This window comes from Dipteris shenzhenensis, chromosome 8 (genome assembly GCF_047967505.1).
Source record: "Dipteris shenzhenensis isolate YYH24624 ecotype China chromosome 8, Dip_SZ_1.0, whole genome shotgun sequence".
In the NCBI taxonomy this organism is placed as follows: Eukaryota; Viridiplantae; Streptophyta; class Polypodiopsida; order Gleicheniales; family Dipteridaceae; genus Dipteris; species Dipteris shenzhenensis.
This window is the reverse complement of record NC_141603.1, coordinates 33,105,619-33,125,197: the sequence shown is the minus strand read 5'-3', so window position 1 is coordinate 33,125,197 and position 19,579 is coordinate 33,105,619. Positions and strand designations below refer to the sequence as shown.

General features: G+C 42.3%; 1 protein-coding gene across 1 annotated transcript in view; it reads left to right on the top strand.

Annotated features, from left to right (window-relative positions):
- The window catches only part of LOC147899403 (3-hydroxyisobutyryl-CoA hydrolase-like protein 5), a 175,211-nt gene that overhangs the window by 104,673 nt on the left and 50,959 nt on the right, over nucleotides 1-19,579 (top strand). The window contains exons 6-8 of the mRNA XM_087378585.1: nucleotides 3,156-3,229; nucleotides 18,246-18,329; nucleotides 18,420-18,504. Of these exons, the coding sequence (XP_087234711.1) occupies nucleotides 3,156-3,229; nucleotides 18,246-18,329; nucleotides 18,420-18,504 (243 nt within the window). The remainder of the gene's footprint in view (nucleotides 1-3,155; nucleotides 3,230-18,245; nucleotides 18,330-18,419; nucleotides 18,505-19,579) is intronic.

Genomic DNA, 19,579 nt, shown 5'->3' with positions numbered 1-19,579 from the left:
AAACCGCTCCGGAAAATGTGAGTTTGATCCTCGCTTATCTAAAATATGGAAATCAATTATGAAGAGGAATCCAAACTAATCGAGGAGCTTTCACTGAGGATTCACATGAAAATGGTGACACACCACAAGTTGGTAGTAAAGGAATCAAGTGGAAAAAATATACTATTGAGCTACATGCTCTAAAGGGTAGAGTATGTGTCCCGGATAATAATGGCATTAGGTGTCATTCTTTTTTAGTGTCATGATAGTCCGAGTGCTGGACACCCGGGAATTCAGAAGACGCATGCGCTTCTGAAGAGGCAATTCTTTTGACTCGGAATAGATAAGGAAGTCCAAGATAATGTATTAAAGTGTAAAAAATGCCAGGTCACTAAGGTTGAACGCCTTAAGGTAGAAGGTCTACTACACCCATTGCAGATTTCATCTGACAAATGGAAAAGCATCTCCATGGATTTTATTATCGGATTATCTAGGACACAAAGGGGGCATGAATCTGTGTGGGTAATTGTGGATTGATTGACCAAGATGGCACATTTTATTCCAACCAATGAAGAGGTATAAATTTCAGAATTCGCTAGGCTATTTGTGGAGCATATTTATAATTGTATGGGCTACTAGCCGGTATTGTTAGTGACCAAGATAGCAAATTCGACATCCATTTATGAAGGGCCGTGTTTATGAGGTTGGAAACTTCTTTGAATATGAGGACCACATATCGTCCACAAACTAACGGTCAAACTAAAAGGGTGAATCAGGTCATTGAGGATATGCTTCGAGCATATGTAAGTAAATGGTAAACTAATTGAAAACAATATTTTTCCATATTAGAATTTGCATATAATAGTGCCAAGAATTAGCTACATGTTTTAGTCCATTCATGATGATGTATGGATTTCAACCTAGAGCCCCAGTTGTAGTGGGACTCCAAAAAGACAAGGTTCAAGTGATCTTTGCTTAAATTAGCTAAAGATAGCATCAGAAGAGCTTAAGATAGGGCAATAAGTTGCAAAACCCCACCTTAGAAGGTCGGAGTTTGAAGAAAATAAGAAATTCTATCTTAGGATACCTAAATCTTTAAAATCCCTAAAGACAAGTAGATGTCCAAAGCTTTCTCCTAGGTATTGTGAACCATTCATAATACTTAAGAGAATTAGAGACCTTGCTTATAAATTAGCCTTATCAGAAAGATGTAGAGTACATCCAGTTTTTCATGTGAGTAGGCTAAAAAAAAGTTAAGAGATGATGATAATATCATGGGAAATGAATTCCTAATTGAACTAATTGAACCTGCTACTTTACAACATGAACCAAAAAGGATTTTAGATAGATAGAAAAAAGAACAAGACATACGGTATATTAAGAATGTCTGGATAAGTGGAAAGATAGACCTAATGAGAGTTCAACATGGAAAAAAGTAAGCAATCTTCAGAGGAGGTTTATTTTCGAGGACGCAAATCATTCTTAAGGCGAAGGGAATGTTATGTCGGCCATAACAGAATCCCATAGGTTAGTTATGGCAAGGCAGGAAACTAGAGGGCTCGACAACACTTGCATTAATGGAGGCCTAAAGGGTTTAATTCTAAGGTAACACCTAGGCTTAGGCATTAGTGAGAGGGTGCGTAGGACAGCCCAAGGGAGGGCTAAAAAGGAACGTGTCCCTTTTGGGACATATGGCACCAAAATGATAGGGCCATTTGGCGAGTGCTGAATGCAAAAAGGACGACTCCAGAGAGCTCCACATCCCTTATACGAGGAAAGAGAGGTGCTTCAACGAGAGATACAGAGGGAGTAGGAGAGTCTACAGCTAGGTGGAGATTCACTTTGGGAGCCCTCTTTGCTTGATGTTGTTGCATCATTGTTGAATGCTTTTGGTTGAAGTTGGGTTACAAGGCGGGTGCCACTTGGACAGGGTGCACTCAAACAGGCCTCCAAGCATAGCTCAAACCGGCTGCTCGTTGATGAGATGCTTGCAAGGTGATGAGATGCTTGTAGACGGGTTGTTTTGCAAGATGGGTCATGGGCTTGAAAGTTAGATTCTAACCTAATGGAGATGGGCTTACAAGGCAGGATTTCAAACAGACATCTAATTAAACGAGTTGATCTCACAGGCTCCCTAGTTTCCATAGGTACTCTCATAGGCTACCTCTCCCCCATGGTGGTGATACACTCCAAGTCCTAAGAGCAATCAATGCTTTGATACCAGGTCCAGGCGAGAGAAGTGAATGCAACACGAACATAGGAGATCAATGAACCTAGTTGTACTTAGTTGAGATGAAAGTAAATGCACTGATGTTTATACCCAGGCTTTAGTGCATAGAAAAATGATAAAAACTATTATTTGTCCTACACATCCAGGGAGAGGTTCGTGACAGGGAGCGGCAACAACTTGCTCAAGAGTTCATGAAAGGCATTTTTCATATAAGTTTCATTTTGGAAGGGAGAGTTCAACTGCTCCCCATTATGGTCCCATTATGGGCCAATCATCAAGTTTCCACCATTCTCACTTCCTCTACAAATCTTCCTCACCCATCTTTATTTGTCTATGGTATGGTTGCTCAATTATCTACATCCTCATGTAGTTGTCCCTTGAACTTTTATGTCTTCATAATAACTTTGTTGAGTAGCTGAAGAAGTCATCCCTTATCTGTGAAACTGAGGGCCAGCATGGTGGACAAAATGCCTCCACCCCCTCCCTCTCTTGATCTTTAAGAACCACAGTATAATGGCTGCAATTTCAAGGAGCAAGGGTCAAGAAAGAGAATTCTAGATTGATTGGTGAAGGGAAGCAGCGACCAAGGGAGGATGCCATCACATGTAAAAGACATTAAGAACTTTTGATATGTAATGAGGTGACTCTTAATGATTGCTCGGTCTTTGTAATACCTTTAGAAAGATACGTGCTTTCTTATCTTGTTTGAAGTGATTTATCCATTCAAACTGTATTAGAAAAGTTTTTTCAAGGGAGAGGCATGCAATTAGATTGCATTATAGTCAGTTGTTTTCGCTTCTCAATCGGTGATGAATTTCACTTTTCTTGGCAGAATCATTAGTAAAACTAATGGAATAGCCTTGTTTTATTGATTTGCATTAAGATTTTCTTTTGAATTGCTTAAATAATTGGACACTAACAGATAATCTTCATTTCTTGGAATCAGAAAAGTTATGGAGAGATGTGGTCTTTACAAAGTACCAGCTTGATTATCGCATCCATTCCTACAATAAAACTACCGTATGCTCTCTCCCTTTATCATCTTATCTACATTGAAAGATATGAGGAAATTGCAGCTCTCTCTCTCTCTCTCACACAGACACACACACACACATTTTTTTTTTTGGTGAAAATTTTGATACTTTATATTACAGTTTGGCTATCCCAAAAAACGAGATATGCCAAATTACATCAAGATAAAATCTCACTATATGACAAGTATACATCATGCTCTATTTAATGAGTTTGCAGACACACATACATGTTGGAATATGAAGCCAAAGTGAGTCAAAAATGAGTGTACTAGGTGTCTAGGGGGTGTTTTATAGTCTAGTGAGTCATAGACATGCCACGTGTCATATTGGGAGTTATAACATATACACTATGGCTTTCTATAGACCATATAGTGTTGTACTTGTCTTGAGTCTTGAGATAACCGTCAACATCAAGCTTTATATCATGTGAGTATTTTGGTTATGATTGCCTAACACTTGTTCTTTCATTTGCTTTTCCTTTTGCCTTTCCATTATGCTTTCCATGTTTCCATTACGTTCCTAGTTAGCTCCATGTCTCTTCATATGGTATAAGAGCTACTTCCCTTCCTCCTTGCTTCCTCCATGAGGTAGAGGGTGGCTGGAAAGAGAAGCTGCCCTCTTCTCTTGGAGGAGCTCCCCTTCCCTACTCCTCTCCATTGAAGGCTTCATCAACATTGGGATTCTCCTCCAAAATTCTCCAACTTGAGCTTCTGCCACCTATCTTCCCTTTCCTTGGTGAGCTCTTCTCCTTCCTTCAGCTTCAAAGACGTCTTGCTGTTTTTGTTGCTCTCTTTGTGACATGCGGACGATGTGACGCTTCTATCTGGATTTGGAAGCAGAATCACGACTTTGTGTCTTCATGAAAGTTGTAGAGGACCTTGAGTACTACAATTATCGTTTTTACATCATTGCAATCTGAGTTTTCTATGAAAAGATATAGCTCCTGCAAAAAGTGACGAAAATTATTCCTGCACGCGGATTTTGTTCTTGAGCTCACTGGATGATAGTTTCCAGCCTACTGTCACTATCTTGATCTCCACCTCCATCTTTTACTGCTCCAGTTGGTGTCCACGAAGCTAAGCTAAGCTGCCCACGCTTTGCTGATCAATCTACCCATTCCGCTCAGCAAAAGGCCCGCCGTCTTCTGCAAATAGTTCGTCTGTGCTCTCTGCCCGCCATCTAGCAGCCCACGCAGCTCCTGCTTTCACTCACTTCAATAGCTCTACTCTCACTTACTGTCCACACTGCCTTTGTCTTCTCCGCCCGTCACTTGATGTGAGCTCTTGACATTACATTGCGGTGACTCCTTCACGTGACTACTCCAAAGTTTGGTGAAGACTTCCCAAGCTAGATGTGAGTTCTCCAATACTACTCCGACACACTCTACTACGGTGATCAGTCTGATTAGTGCATTACATCGAGCTTGATGTAGACCACTCTACATCAACAAGTGACTTCTTCAACATTGCTTATTCAGTGCCTGAGGTACTTCGCATTGATTGACTTCCCGATTGGTCGTGGTACCTGAGGCTTCTACTTCGACATTGGTGACTCTCCTTCCGGCATTTTGAGAGTCATCATGTGATTGCTCCTTGTAGCTACCCCATGGACTTCACCGACACATATTTTGGGGCATTCCTACCTAGTGCTTCATCGACATCGTCATCGACTCGCAGGGATTTGCACACATGTGCCTTAGCTACTTGGAGGACATCTCTTACTTCTAAGAGATCTATTTTTATTATTCCTACAGCTTGATGTATTTTAGGGTTCTCTGCCCTGGGTAGTCCCCCTAAAATGATATGTATTGAGTGTTTGGTTTTCATTGAGTCTAAAGGTCCTCTGCCTTGGATAGTCCTCCTAAAAAGATGTATTGGTTTTCCTATTTTGGTGTGTGGCTTCCTAACATGTCCTGTTATGAAGCCAAGGGGGGATGTACTGTGGGAGCCATATGTATTGGCTTTAATAGGTCTCGTTATCAGGCGTGGCCGAGTTCTGGGATGGTGGTGTATTCCTAGACCTATGAGCTGGTCATGTAGCCATGCTATAACGTGAGCCTCTGAGCATGTTGAGTCTCAAGCCATGAGAGTGCTTGGATTAACCTCTGAACACGCTCATACTTTAGCCTCTGAGTTACATAGGGTGCACAGTTTGATGACCATCATTGTCATGTTCTATTGTTGGTTTCATTCCAGTAGTCCCTCACCTTAGACCATCATTGTCATGTTCTGTTCTTGGTTCCATTCTAGTAGTCTCTCACCTTGCCTTCATGGGGGGGTGTTGGAATATGAAGCCAAAGTGAGTCAAAAATGAGTGTACTAGGTGTCTAGGGGGTGTTTTATAGTCTAGTGAGTCCTAAACATGCACGTGTCATATTGGGAGTTATCCCATATACACTATGGCTTTCTAGAGTCTAGTGTTACACTATATAGTATTATACTTGTCTTGAGTCTTGAGATAACAGTCAACATCAAGCTTTATATCATGTGAGTATTTTGGTTATGATTGCCTAGCACTTGTTCTTTCATTTGCTTTCCCTTTTGCCTTTCCATTATGCTTTCCATATTTCCATTCCGTTCCTAGTTAGCTCCATGTCTCTTCAATACACACACACACACAGAGACTTTTTTGTGTGTGTAAAAGAACCTTTCATTAAGAAGAATATACAATCATAGCCGTCCCAAAGTGAAACAACTACTACTCATAAACTATAAGAAGATGGAAAAAAGGGCAGTCATGGCTGCTCCAGTGAAGAGTATCTAGCACTCCAAAACTAACAACAATGGAAGAACACTTCTAGCTGGGCTAGAGGAAGATCTCCCATGAAATGCGTGTCCTAAAGGAAGCGATACACACAGAAACGAAAGAAATGATACATATCCACAAAGATGTCCATACAATTGAGAGTTATCTATCCCAAAGTGAAACAACTACCACTCATAAACTAGAAGAAGATGGAAAAAAGGGCAGTCATGGCTGCTCCAGTGAAGAGTATCAAGAGGAGTGATGAGCAAGAGGAGTGTAAACATACAAAACACATCATTAATATAGCAACTAGGAGGATTTGTGTACCAATAGTACAAGTAGTGGCAATTAGCATTTAAACTAGTCTTTTGTATGAGTGATTATGCTACACTTCATGAGTATCGAATCAAAGACAATTGTCCATGTTGGGTAAAAAACTATAAGGTCATTTCCATAATGCTATTTTTTTATTTTTTTTTGTGTGTGTGTGTGTGTGAAGACTCGACAAAACCCTGTTTCATAGTGAAATGAAAACAATTTTGGTAATAAAAACACAAGAGAAACAGCTATGAGACATTACAAAGAACTGAGAGGAGCACAATTTACGAAAGACTTATAGAATGCATGGCCATACAGACAAGTTCTGCTTTGATAAGTCATCATAAGTATCACTTGTATTAAAGAGGGGAGTATGCATACCTACCACCATCCAATGAGAAAAATGATAAGAACCATGTTTTAACTTAGTTGGGAAGGGATGTGTCATAAACACCCCTCCCTTGTTATCGGGATCACAATAAAAATAGTTGCTCACGCTATAGACTTATAAAGCTAATTTTTGATATTATGCTTTAAGTGTAAAAATGATTGGGGTGAGTTTAAGGAAAAGTAAATAAATGGTTATGTAAGGTGGAAAAACTTAGTGTACTTAGGTGTGTGAATGTAAAGATGGACTGCAATATCTGAAGACAAATATGTAATGGCCAGCTCAATAGAAAAAGGTAGGACATTTATGTCACTGGTATGGACATATAGACTGTCTGAATTTATTTATGTTATTTATACTTGCTTAGAATGCCCCAATTTAGATAATGCCCCTTTCAACTCTTCATTCGTGAATGGCAACTCCAACAAACCTATCTCATCCAGAGAGAATTGGATGGACATGGCAAAGAAAAGCATCCTTGGCCACAAGCTCAATAGAAAAAGGTAGGACATTTTTGTCACTGGTATGGACTTATAGGCCAGTCTGGATTTATTTATGTTATTTACACTTGCTCTTGTTATGTGACACTGTGGGTCCATATATATACCGAGTGGTCACTAGATGTACTATCACTCATATTGTGTTCATTCCTTATTCAGAGTTTACGTTGGTTCTCTCTCTCTCTCTCTCTCTCTCTCTCTCTCTCTCTTTTTGTGGGAAGAAATATTACATTCATAGTTACTTCAAAAACGAAGTAGCTACTACTCAACTAAAGATCTCAGTATAAGCTGTATACACATCCTGATCAATCAAACGAGTCTGAAAACAATCGTAGAATGATTGTTGCAGAGATCGTTTGAAAAAAAGAAAGGATGAAGAAAATAGTGGATCACCAAAGACTCTATGTTCTATCCATCCATAAAGTCCATAGGGTCCAATAGCGCACCCATACAAAAAATAAATCAAAACCCTGTCTCTGTGGATGAAAGCCAAACAACCAGAAAAATCTGCCAAAAGTAACAGTAGAAAATCGTTTTCAAAGCCTCTATCTGATGAGAGCAATGAGATCAGAAGTATTTGGACAGGACCAAAAGATGTGAAACACCGATTCAGTAGAGTGCTGGCATCTGTGACAAACAACTGAAGCAATATGTCTGTGTGCGAGTAACTATCCGGATGGAAAAATGCCAAGGAGAACTTACCATAGGAAAAGCTGTTGTCGAAGAGGGACTTTGTAATGCCAAAGGAGACGCAGCCTTTTTCTCCACCACTTCATTGGACGATCCATATGCCAAACAGTATTTGCTCTGTGGGAAATCCAAGGTGGAGGTAATAACACTTTATACAGTGATGACATTGTGATATGTGAGAGCTTCAAAGGACGGGCGTAAAATCCAATCCTCAAGCCGATTCTGAAGTTCCAAATGAGGTACAAGGAAGGAGAGCGTAAAATCCAATCCTCAAGCCGATTCTGAAGTTCCAAATGAGGTACCGGCAAGTACGGTTGGAGCATTGCTGAAATTCTATGCCATAAAGGACGATAATGAGCTCCCAAGCCATATTTGCGAGCAGCCATAGAAAAAGATAAAATTGTGCCATCATCCTGAAGTACATCCGCCGCAGATGAAATGCCTTTGAAGGAGAGAAAATAAGAACGTCGGGGTTCTTGTATGGCCAAAGGAGGGTGGAATACTTTAGACCAAAAAATATTCTCTACCCTTAAAGAGTTGCCCGAGAGAGAGTCCCTGCCATGCCATTCCAAGTGGGATAGAATGTGTTTCCAATCAAGAAGCAGACGAGAGACAAAAGGGCATCCTCTGATCTTGCCTTGGATAGAGCCAAATAAAAAATCCCACTGAGTAGGCTGCCAATTCCCAAAGGCAGATGTATGAAAATGTAATAAGAGAGAGCGGATCATGAAAGCCCAAGGCTGATCTCCTTGCATAAACTGTATCATCATTTTCCCTCTGTGAGCAAGTAAATGCATTTGAATGGTGAGAATGTTCAGACCCCCATGCATCTTTGGAGAACAGAGACGATGCATAGAGAGTAATCTGAGACTTTTCTTGCCATGTTTTGAACGCCAGAAAATTTCCATGATAGCTGACATAAATGAAACCAGATCTGCCTGAGTGAACATAGTGAGAGGGAGATAAAATTGTATGTATGCTATCAAAATGGATTGTGTAATTCGCAGACGAACATGTAATGGCCAAGTTGCAAGCTTCCAATATTCAAGTTTTGCCCTTAACTTTACTAGCACCCAATCAGTTTGTTGTGAACGGGTGAGTCCCCAGCCTAGAGGATAACCAAGATGTCGAATGAATTGAGAAGCGGGGACAATTTCCCCAGGCCACAGAAGGTTGTGCCATTCCTGTGCATGTAACGGCATCAATTTTGATTTCTGAAAATTTACCCGAAGGCCATCAGCCAATCCATATGTAGAAAGAGCATGCATAATCATGGACAGATCAGCCCGAGTATTTTTTGGAGTAAAGAATGAATCATCAGCATATGCCTGAGCAATCATGCTGCGACTACCAAGAATCTCCAAACCGTGCAACTGGTCAGTGTCCAAGAGGTGATCCAGATATTGAAGCAGTGGATGAGTGGCTATGGCAAAAAGTAAAGCACTCAGTGGACATCCTTGCCTGACAGAGCAAGCAAGAGTCCAGGATGGAGAAATATCTCTTGAAAGTATGCAGGCAGCTTCACTATCTTGATATAGCCAAGTGATAAGTTGCTGCATTTTTGTGCCAAAACCCAATGCCTGCATAGTCGATGAAATAAAATCCCACTGAACAGTATCAAGGCTTTGGCAATATCAACTTGCAATAACAAAACATCCTGCTGTGTGTATTTGGCATATTCAATTCCAATGTAGGCATTAGCAATGTTATCTGTGATATGCCTACGCGGGACAAAGCCATATTGAGCAGGATGCAACCCATCATGTAAAAACCCCTTTAGCCGATCAACAATCATTTTTGTAAATTACGGGCATAAGAGTGATAGGTCTCCAGTCTGCCAAAGACGACTCACAAATTTGTTTTTTGGGAAGGAGTTTAACAAGACCTCTCTTCCATGTGTCCGGCATTTTCTGATTTTGCCACGCAGCATTCACCATATATAGCAATGAATGCTTCAAAATAGGCCAGTATGCTAGAAAAAACTCGACTGTTAAACCATCCCATCCTGGGGATTTCCATCTGCCACATGATTTGATCGCATCTGACAGTTCCCTCTCAGTAAAGGGTTCCTCCAATTCCAAAGCTTGAGTAGGGGAAATGATTGGAGAAACATGTTGCAACAGTAAATTTCGTGCAAGCAAAATCTGTTGCGAGGGAGGAGCTGCAGAGCCAAATTGCTGAGAGAAATGATGCACACAAACAGAGGCAAGCTGTGACCGTGAAGTAGTCCATGATCCATCGGGCATAAGCACTCTGCAAATTTCTGTTTTGATTCTCCTCTGATGTAAACTTTTGAAAATTTCTTTGGAAGAGCAACCTTTATCTGTGAAGGCTCTTTGTCTTGCTCTAGTCTCCCATTTTGCCAGTTTCCTGTGATCATTTAGTTTAAGACAATGTCTGGCCTGGCATAGTGTTGTTTGCTCATGCATGGACAACGAACGATGATGACTGAGTTCAGTGAGGTCTTGACAAGTAGATTTGGCCTGAGCAATGGTTTCCCTCAGAGTCTTCATGTAAGACTTGCCATAAGCTCTAATCACCACTTGCATTTCAGAAATAAAAGAATCCTAGGCACCATCAACATGAAGATGGCTGCTAGAGGAAAGACAATGAGCTGCTTCAGTAACCATTGCCTTGAAATCAGCATGTTGCAAATAACTATTGTTTATGATTAGATGTTTTGTGGCAATCTATCATCTGGCATATTATGAAAAGATAACCGCAGCCATAGCGGTGCATGGTCTGAATGCACAAAGGCATAGTCAATCCACATTTTGCATGTGAAATCCCCATTTTGTTGGGGAGCGACACTATACCATCGATCCAGACGTGCCTGATAAGCGGAAAGAGCATTATGTTGAAAAGTGTAGCCCGGTGACAAAGGCTGCAATTCCTTCCAAAGGTCAACCAGATCCAAATGCAAAAGTAGTTGAGACCATGCATGCCTTTCAGAAGATAACATATGGTCATGTCTAGAGGTGTTATCTCCCTGTTGTGGAGCATTATTGAAATCCCCACATATGTAGGCATGATATCTCCACGGATATTGTTGCATGACATCCCAAATTGCAGTTCTTTCTCTAGAGGACTGAGGTGCATAAACTGAAGCAAATTCAAACACCTCTCCTCTAATAATGCATTGGAGAACAAGCCATCTACCTTTGTTGTCATTTAATGCAATGACTGGTTGAAGCTCATGTTTGATCAGAAGGACAACCCCTGAGAAAGAGTGCTTCCCAGCATAGAAAATATCATATCCACAGTAGTGTCCTGTCTTGCCTGCATAAATATGTTGGTTGTGCTCTTGTAATGCCACTATGTCAGGCTGAAATCTGTTGATGTACAGCCACACAGATTTCCATTTCCTACTGTCACACATGCCCTGGACATTGAGTGTAAAACATTTGATGTGAGCAGTCATATATACAGGTATTTATAGTAATGTAACAACTATGTACAGCAGCAAAATTTATGAGGTCAGCCTTGCATTTCTATCTCAGGGTCGAGGCCTTGCCCCTGAGAAGAAGTAGCCGCCTGAGAAGTAGACAGCAAAGCAGCAACCTCTTCTTCAGGGAGGAGTGTTCTGCTGGCTGTTACTGCAGCCCATGTAATCCCAATTCCTGTATTTATCTCTGGGGTATTTCCGCTAGAAGATGCACCATTCCAAGTGCGGGGGGGTGGAATTCTTCGAGCAGAAATAACTTTTCTTGGGCTTTGCCAGCCATCAGTTGAAAGTTGCTTTCCTTTGGTCGAGGATTGAATAGCAGGAGGTGAATGTGAAGTGAGATTCCCATTGGGAGCCACTGGAGCTTTGCCTTTATCCTGACTCCCAGAAGGCTGTCTACTTCTTTTATTTTTGTTGGCAACTGGAGTAGGAGCATCTTTAGTAGGCATGTGAACTGGCAAGGTGGCATGAGGCATTTTATGTTGATTCATTGGACACTGTGAGGCCATGTGTCCAAACTTTTTGCATTCAAAACAGGCCCCTGCAAATAAACCCATTTGAGTTTATAAAAAGCACTTCCCATGTTCACATTATTCACCGTGACTGAGTAAGAGTCCGGTGTGGGATTATCAGTATCCCAGAGAATGCAAAATCTGTTTGAGTTGCCATTTGGCCGTGGTGGGCAGACCACTTTACCTAAAGATGCTGCAATTTTAGGCAAAAGTGAGGCCATACATTGGGGGAAATCAACAACTTCAACCCAAACTGGGCATCTGTGTCGGATTAAAGCCTGAAAGTCCCTTGTGGGAGACCATGGCAAGACATGCACCATTTGCTGCCCAAAAAAGAGAGGTGAATGTTCCAAAAGCATTTGTCTGTGGATCTCATCCACCATGATAACCTCAAAAAGGCCCCTAGCTGCATAGTGTACTTTACGAACAAAAGAGCCAGCCAATGTGCGTGTCAGCCAATTGCCTATCTCTACAGCAGGTGGCATCCGGCCTGGAAAGAATAATATGACTGCATTCTTGGCATATTCTCTGACTGGATCCACAATTTCATCGACCTCAACCATGAGGCCAACTGAAGGAACCGAGTCTTTCCACTCTTTTCTCGTATCTTCATGCATTACATCATATACCAGTTGAGCCTCAAGAGTATCATGCATCGGGTCATGCTGACCCTCAACCTGCTTTTGCTTCTTGTAGGGAGCCGACCGCTCCTTTTGAAACGTTTTTTCATATGAATACTCTGCCATGACTTTGCAAGAAAGGGAGCTTGAGAATAAGTACCTGTAAAAGGGTAGTGAAAGCCAAAAAAACCAGTCCCAAAGAAATATCATAGGAAGCCCACAAGAGAGGAGAAGAAGAGTATAACTGGTAAGGAGAGAGCAGAGGGATAGGTGAGATTTTGGCGGAAGACATAGGACTGCTAGGGAAGACACCAGAGCAGAAAAACCCCAAAACTTGTACGGCAAGAGGTACCAAACTGTACGGACGATGATGAGCTGTCCTGTAGTATATACGGGCTGCACGGGGGGGGAGTCTGACTGTACGGGAAAGCTGAGCTGGTACGGAATCGTACAGACGTACGGACGCCGTACGACGACCGTACAGATGTACGGACAAAAGCTACGCAGGGTCCTGGCAAGAACAGGGATGCTGACGGAGGGCAGGCGAGCTGAACTGTACGGAGATGGTAGAAGTGTACGGAGGCACAAAAAAGGCTTCGGAAGGGAAAACGATGTCGACGCACACACATGCAGAGTTGGAGCGGGATTACACAGGTTGCGCAGGGGCAAGCAGACTGGTCGTACGGTCTGTCCGTACAGACGTACGGCACCTGTACGGCAGCCGTACAGGTGTACGGGCAGAAGGGGGAGCTGTACGGGGCTCTGTCTCGCGACCTGATCTCACACACACACACACTCACACACACACACACACACCTCCCCCACCCTCTCTCTCTCTCTCTCTCTCACACACACACACACACACACACACACACACACAGTATTTTTTTAGTGAAAGCCTCTCTCTCTCTCTCTCACACACACACACACACACACATTTTCTGTGTATGCTCATGCTCTGCTGTCGAGCTCTCTCCCTCAATTCATGTTTCTACATATGGTATCAGAGCGAGGTTGCCCAGGGTCGAGTGCTTGTGGAGGCAGGAAGGAAATGACTTCCTTGTCACTCGTGGATAAGTAAGAATAGCTATCAGCTAACGTGGGTTGCTTGCGAAGGACATTCAACGTGGGTGGAGAAAGGAAGAGAGGCATCAAATAGATTGCAGCTCTTTGTGAGGCTTCTGCGGGGAGAGCAATGTCGCATTAATTTTTCTAAGGTGTAATTCTCTAAGGTTGAGCTTACTTGTCGAGGATGTCTGTGCAAAAAGAAACTAGGCGACAAATTGTGCAATGGCGGTGGCCTGAGGCTTGGCTCAATTCTTGCTGGTCTACGGGCCGTGGAGAAAGGCATGTCCACTGATCTCTGCATTTGAAAGTGCACCACCCACGCTAAGGTACAAGTAATCCATCCAAGACCTTGGAGCAAGCCCCTCTCTCAATGTTGCCTGCAGAACATCGCGATCCATAGTTCTCCACCATGAACGTCGGCCAATGGTTGAGTACGAGATGTACCTCTGCACATTTCAATCCTATGCAATGACGACATTACTACGCCATTCTTAGCTTGAGCTTGTCCATGTAAAGAGTAAGCATAGCGTATAATCCCCAATAGAAGAGTCAGAAATTTCGTGGCATATTGGCCTGTGTGGGCTGTGCATCAACAATGAACAGATCTGAGTAATTCTACATACATTTTGTGGCATATTGATTTGGCAACAGCCTAAGAAATCATTTAAGCCAACACCCATGGCTAGTAAAAGCTAGATGGAGACACAGTCCAACTGATCCATTGGGTGGTGGATGGTGGATATAGTGGTGTGGGGAGAATTGGAGAGCGGCATTATGAAGGGAGCAAGTATCAAGGAGGCTCTATCCTCTAGTAGGAGGGCATCACCAATATCAACAAGCATAGCAGAGAGGCAAGCATCGTATGCGGGAGCTAATTTGTGATCAGATAAAGGGATTTGATACGTGGTGTATGTGCACATGAATGTGCTTGATGATGGGAGATGGATGGATGAGCTAAAAACAAGTAGTTTTGGTCGGCTTCATTTAGGGGTGGTGTGATGTAGAAATCTATGATGTGAGAGGCAAAAGTAGGGGATCCTATGAGGTAGTCAACTATAATTGAACCTCCTCCATGCAAAAAACAAGTAGTCCTGTCTGAAGAACGACATCTTTCCAGACATTGTAGATCATCAGATCATGCATCTTGTCCATATCTATGAAAGTGTGTCCATATGAGATGACCAAGGCTCACCGGTTTGTGGAAACCTCTGGAAATATACTTGCCTCATTTGAACCAATTCCTAGTGTTGAAGTTTCTAGGGAGAACTTTTCATTGGCTCAAGAAATCCATGTTGTCTAGGTATAGGACTGTATACAAAAACACTTCATCCTCCTCTGCGACCTCCATGGAAAAATGGGAGGTCTAACTATAAAGATGTCTCGCAAAGATGTGCTCTTGGTGCCGATCCATAGGAATTTGGCAGCGATCATCCCAATGAGAGATGATCATACCAAACTATGACACTGCTTGCCTATCTCTCTAATCTTGTCAATGAAGGTTGACTCCCATGTATATCCACATACAGATGGTAGCGAAGCTTTGGGCCCTGGTGAATCTGTGTGTAGAAGATCCTGTGTATGACTCGGAGAAGCTCCTAGGCTCTGACCACAAGGTTCCAAATGGTGTAGGTCACGGTGTCGGTCCTCTGAGTCTCATAGATGTCACCTCTTTAGGCTGATGTCAAAATGTACTCATCTAGGAGCAGTCAAGAGTTGTCCCTCCCATACAGTCCAATTTTCTCCTTAATGGTAGCATCCAATTGTTGTAAGAGAATCCGTCTCTCCTCTACTTGCAAGGCAGTAAGATCCTCATCTATATGGACTTATGGGTGATTCTAAAGAGCTGCAAGCTTGTGCAAATGCAGATAATCCTAGCTATCCCTGAATCATATCACTGGGGGCTGGGTCTCTAGTAGGGCCACGTCCTACGTACCACACCGCCCCTGCAATGCCATGCTCTAGTACTCCTATGATGGATGTCACAAAGGTATCAGCATCTATGACAAGAAGGGGTGTGGAAAATCCCATGGACTCTAATGTTGACAGTCTTAGTGACCCTTTGTTGCTGCTCAAGTAAGGTGGCTAAAACCATTACCTTTGTAGGTTATTGTTTCATGACATCCACCCACCTGGAGGCCTCCTTGATAGTAGCCTACATCCATGGCAATCAATTGGGCTGCTCCCTGGGGTCATCTTGATTATCCTCTGAGCTGAATGGTCACACACCGCCAGCATCAAAGTGGGTGTTCACCAAGCTGAGAATGAAATCGGAGTCCTAGAAGCTAGCCACGTGGCCACTGCATGTTTGATTCCTCATAGTCCATTCGATTTTGGTACATATATAGTTCATTTTTCCTTTGATGATGTTTGGCAAGCAAGATATTACATGATTCATGTCTAATATTTTCTGGCAGTCGAAGCATGGCCATAAGGACCTTAGGTTACTTTCCATAGAGTGCCTCTATTCGCCAAAGATCCATGGGGAATATCCTTAATATTCAATTTCACGTTGTGGCTCATAGGGGGGAAATGATGCTTGAGTTTATGCAAGGTGATCAGCTCTAGGGTGCTTGACCATTGATGCCTTTTGGCCACTAACGACGAATGCCATGGGATCTTCTTCTTGGACATCTTGATGGCAAGTTAAAGGATGCTCTTTTGTCACCCAAATGTTTTTGGACTAGAAAGAAATAATCTCTCATCTCAAGTGATATGTTTGGAACTCTCTTGACAGAAACTCATTGCATGCTAATAATTTACATTAGTCTATGTCTGAGGGGAGGGATTCCTATCCTTTCGAAGGTGTTACCGGAGGCCAAAGGCTATTGGTGTGAGAAGCATGAGTGTTGCAATGCTCTAATGCAGTGGATCGTGCGGAGAGCACCGTGCAGTGGTGTGTGGGTGTCGTAGGATGTACTGCAGTGAACAGCGACGTACTATGCTAAATGGTTGTCACATGAGAACTCCATAACATGAACATAAGAAGAAACATCGTCATACACTAGTGAACAATCCCCATATCAGAAAGAGCTAGGAAGAATGATAAAATAACCAAGTTGGCTGAAGTACATGTCACTGGACCAGCACCTACAAGTCACAAGTCACAAGTCACAAGAACACACAGGTCTATCCCCATAGTGGACAGAGGGGTACATACAGGTATCTCCACACTCTCCCCTTGGTGAGCTCGTAGCTCCAGCCTCTATCTCTCCTCACACTCTCCTCTCTCCCGCTCCAATGCCAAATGCCGAATGTTGGTAGTCTCATTATTTATGCTCCACTAGGCCAAACATTGCCTATGCTACAAGGTTGTTAAGTGTGTTTATGCGTTGTCCTACAGTCAAACATTTGAATGTAGCCAAAAGGGTTATCAGATATGTGCATGGCACTCTCTCTTATGGTTTGCATTATGCATCAGCTTGTGGCATTTCTTTGAGTGGTTTCATAGACTCAGATTGGTCAGGGGACATTGATGATAGAAGATCGGCTTCCGGCTATTGCTTCTCATTGGGTTCAGCTTGTATCTCTTGGCTCAGTAAGAAGCAAGCCGAGTCTCTGTTTCATCTAGTGAAGTAGAGTATAAAGCAACAAATGCAGCCACTATGGAATGCATGTGGTTAAGGAATCTTTTGCATGACTTGCATCATGCACAGAATGGTGAGGCAACCTCTCTCCTTTGTGTGATAGCCAGAGTTGCATTGCTATTGGCAACAATCCTGTCTTTCATGGTCGCATGAAACACATTGAAAATCATCATCACTACATACGGGATTGTATTTCAGATGGCTTCATTGACCTTATCTATTGTTTCATTGAGGACAATGTAGCTGATATATCTTCACCAAAAGCCTGTCAGCACCTCTTTTCACACGTCATCGACATGGCGGCTTGGGGATCAAAGGCATTAAAACAATGTCAAGGGAGGTTGTAAAAGGACATTGTTTCTTTTGTACTCCCATAGGTTGCTATATCCACACATGGATGAATTTGTGCAACCATGGTACTTTAGGTACACCAGGTACTTCTGAGATCATTCCAAAGTACTTCAGCCATATAATTGATGGGGGATTTGTAGACACATACAATGATAGGATGAATTTGTGCAACCATGGTACTTTAGGTACAACAGGTACTTCTAAAATCATTCCAGAGTACTTCAGCCATACACATACAATGATATGGTAGTGTAGCATAGACTAGGACTTAGTCTATTTTGGTGTGTAGTACTTGGGTACTATATATATATATGTTGGATCCCTTTGCGACACAATTGTTCCCCCTCCTCCTATCTATTTGCATGGTGATACCTTCTTGACTTGCAGTTATGTCAAGGAGATCTCTAGGTAGAGAATCATTATATTCCCATTCATATACCTTGCACAACTCTAAGAGACTATTCTGGAAACAGCTAGACAAGTTTGCTATCGAACTTGTTCTAACAAGTTGTTGTATTGTGAGCTACTGGTTAGAAGCTTGTAGCAATTGCAATGATTGTTGATATGTCTTCAAGCAATTACATCTTCTTTTCCTTTTGCCAAATTACTAACGTTAGGCATTGTTCATACACGTAACTACCGATCTTGAATAAAGATTATACAGTGTGAGAGTTAACTCAAACGAATTCAAGAGGGTCCTTTACTAGATTGGCAATCGAATATCCTAGAGCTTTATACCATAATTCTTTATCATTAAAAGGAAAAGTAATTTTGTTTGTAGATATCCATATTAAACGGGATTGTAATGGGAGGAGGAGCAGGCCTTGCAATACCATGCAAATTCAGAATTGTGACCGAAACAACAGTAAGAACTTTTGGTCCATTGAAGACAGTGTCTTGGTTTGGGGAAAGCATCTGATGGCTGATTTTTTTTTTCCACTGCTTTAATGGACAGGTGTTTGCTATGCCGGAAGTTGGTGTAGGTTTTCATACAGACTGCGGTGCATCTTATTTTCTATCCAGACTACCAGGATTTTTGGGTAAAGCTCTGACCACCAACTTGTCCCATTGTGTAGTTCTTGAATAGATGGGAGGCAACTAGATCTCATTTGGGTGTTTTGCAGAAATTATCTATTGTTGAATCATAGTCAAAGAGTGTATTCTAGTGTGTGCTAGAAACTAGTTTTATGACTCTTTGTGTGAGAGAGTGCCATGTGGCATATTGGGAGCTATCCCATATACATATGGCACTTGAGTGTGTGTGTCCACTCTATATGAGTGTTGTACCTTCACTTGTCACATCAATCAACTCAATGGTCATGTAAGTGATTTCATATTGGTTCTTGTCTCCTTCCTTCTTCTTCCAGTTCCTTCATGTGGTATCAAAGCCATGTCCCCTTTCTAGCTTTTCCTTCCTTGGGCAAACCTTAGGAGTGAGGTAGCACGGAAATGGAAGCTATCTTCTCCCAAAGGGCAGCCCTTCCCTATCTTCCCTTAGCCCCTCCATGTGCTGCTGATTCGTGAAGCTGCTGCTGCTGCTGATTTTTGGAGCTGCTGTTCGTGGAGCTGCTGCCTCAGAAATCCCACCTCATGCTGCTGCTTATTCCACCTGCTGCTGCTCGTTCTGCCTCCTACTGCTGCTATAGGAACAAAGTGGAGACAGGTTGTAAACACAAGTGAGCAAGAGTGCACACACAAGAAAGCTCCAATAGAAATGTTCAAATGAAACAATACAAGTACTTTGTATATATAGTACCCAAGTACTACTGGTCAACCACAGGGTTGACTTTATGCCTACAACACCATATCTTTGTAATCTCTTACAAATCCCCCCTCAAAGATATGGCTAAAAGTAACCTGGAAACATCTCAAGTGTACCCTGCAGTACCTAAAGTACCATGGTTGCACAAATTCATCCAGATGGATATGCAACCTATGGGAGTACATGAAAACAATGTCATTGTGAATCACTTCACAACCCCTTTTGACATTGTGAGAATGTCTCTGATCCCCAAGCCATGTCGATGTCGTAAGAAAAGATCTGTTGACAGGGCTTTGTCCTCAGATGGACAATAGATGAGATCAGTGAAGCCATCAGAAATACAATCCCGTACA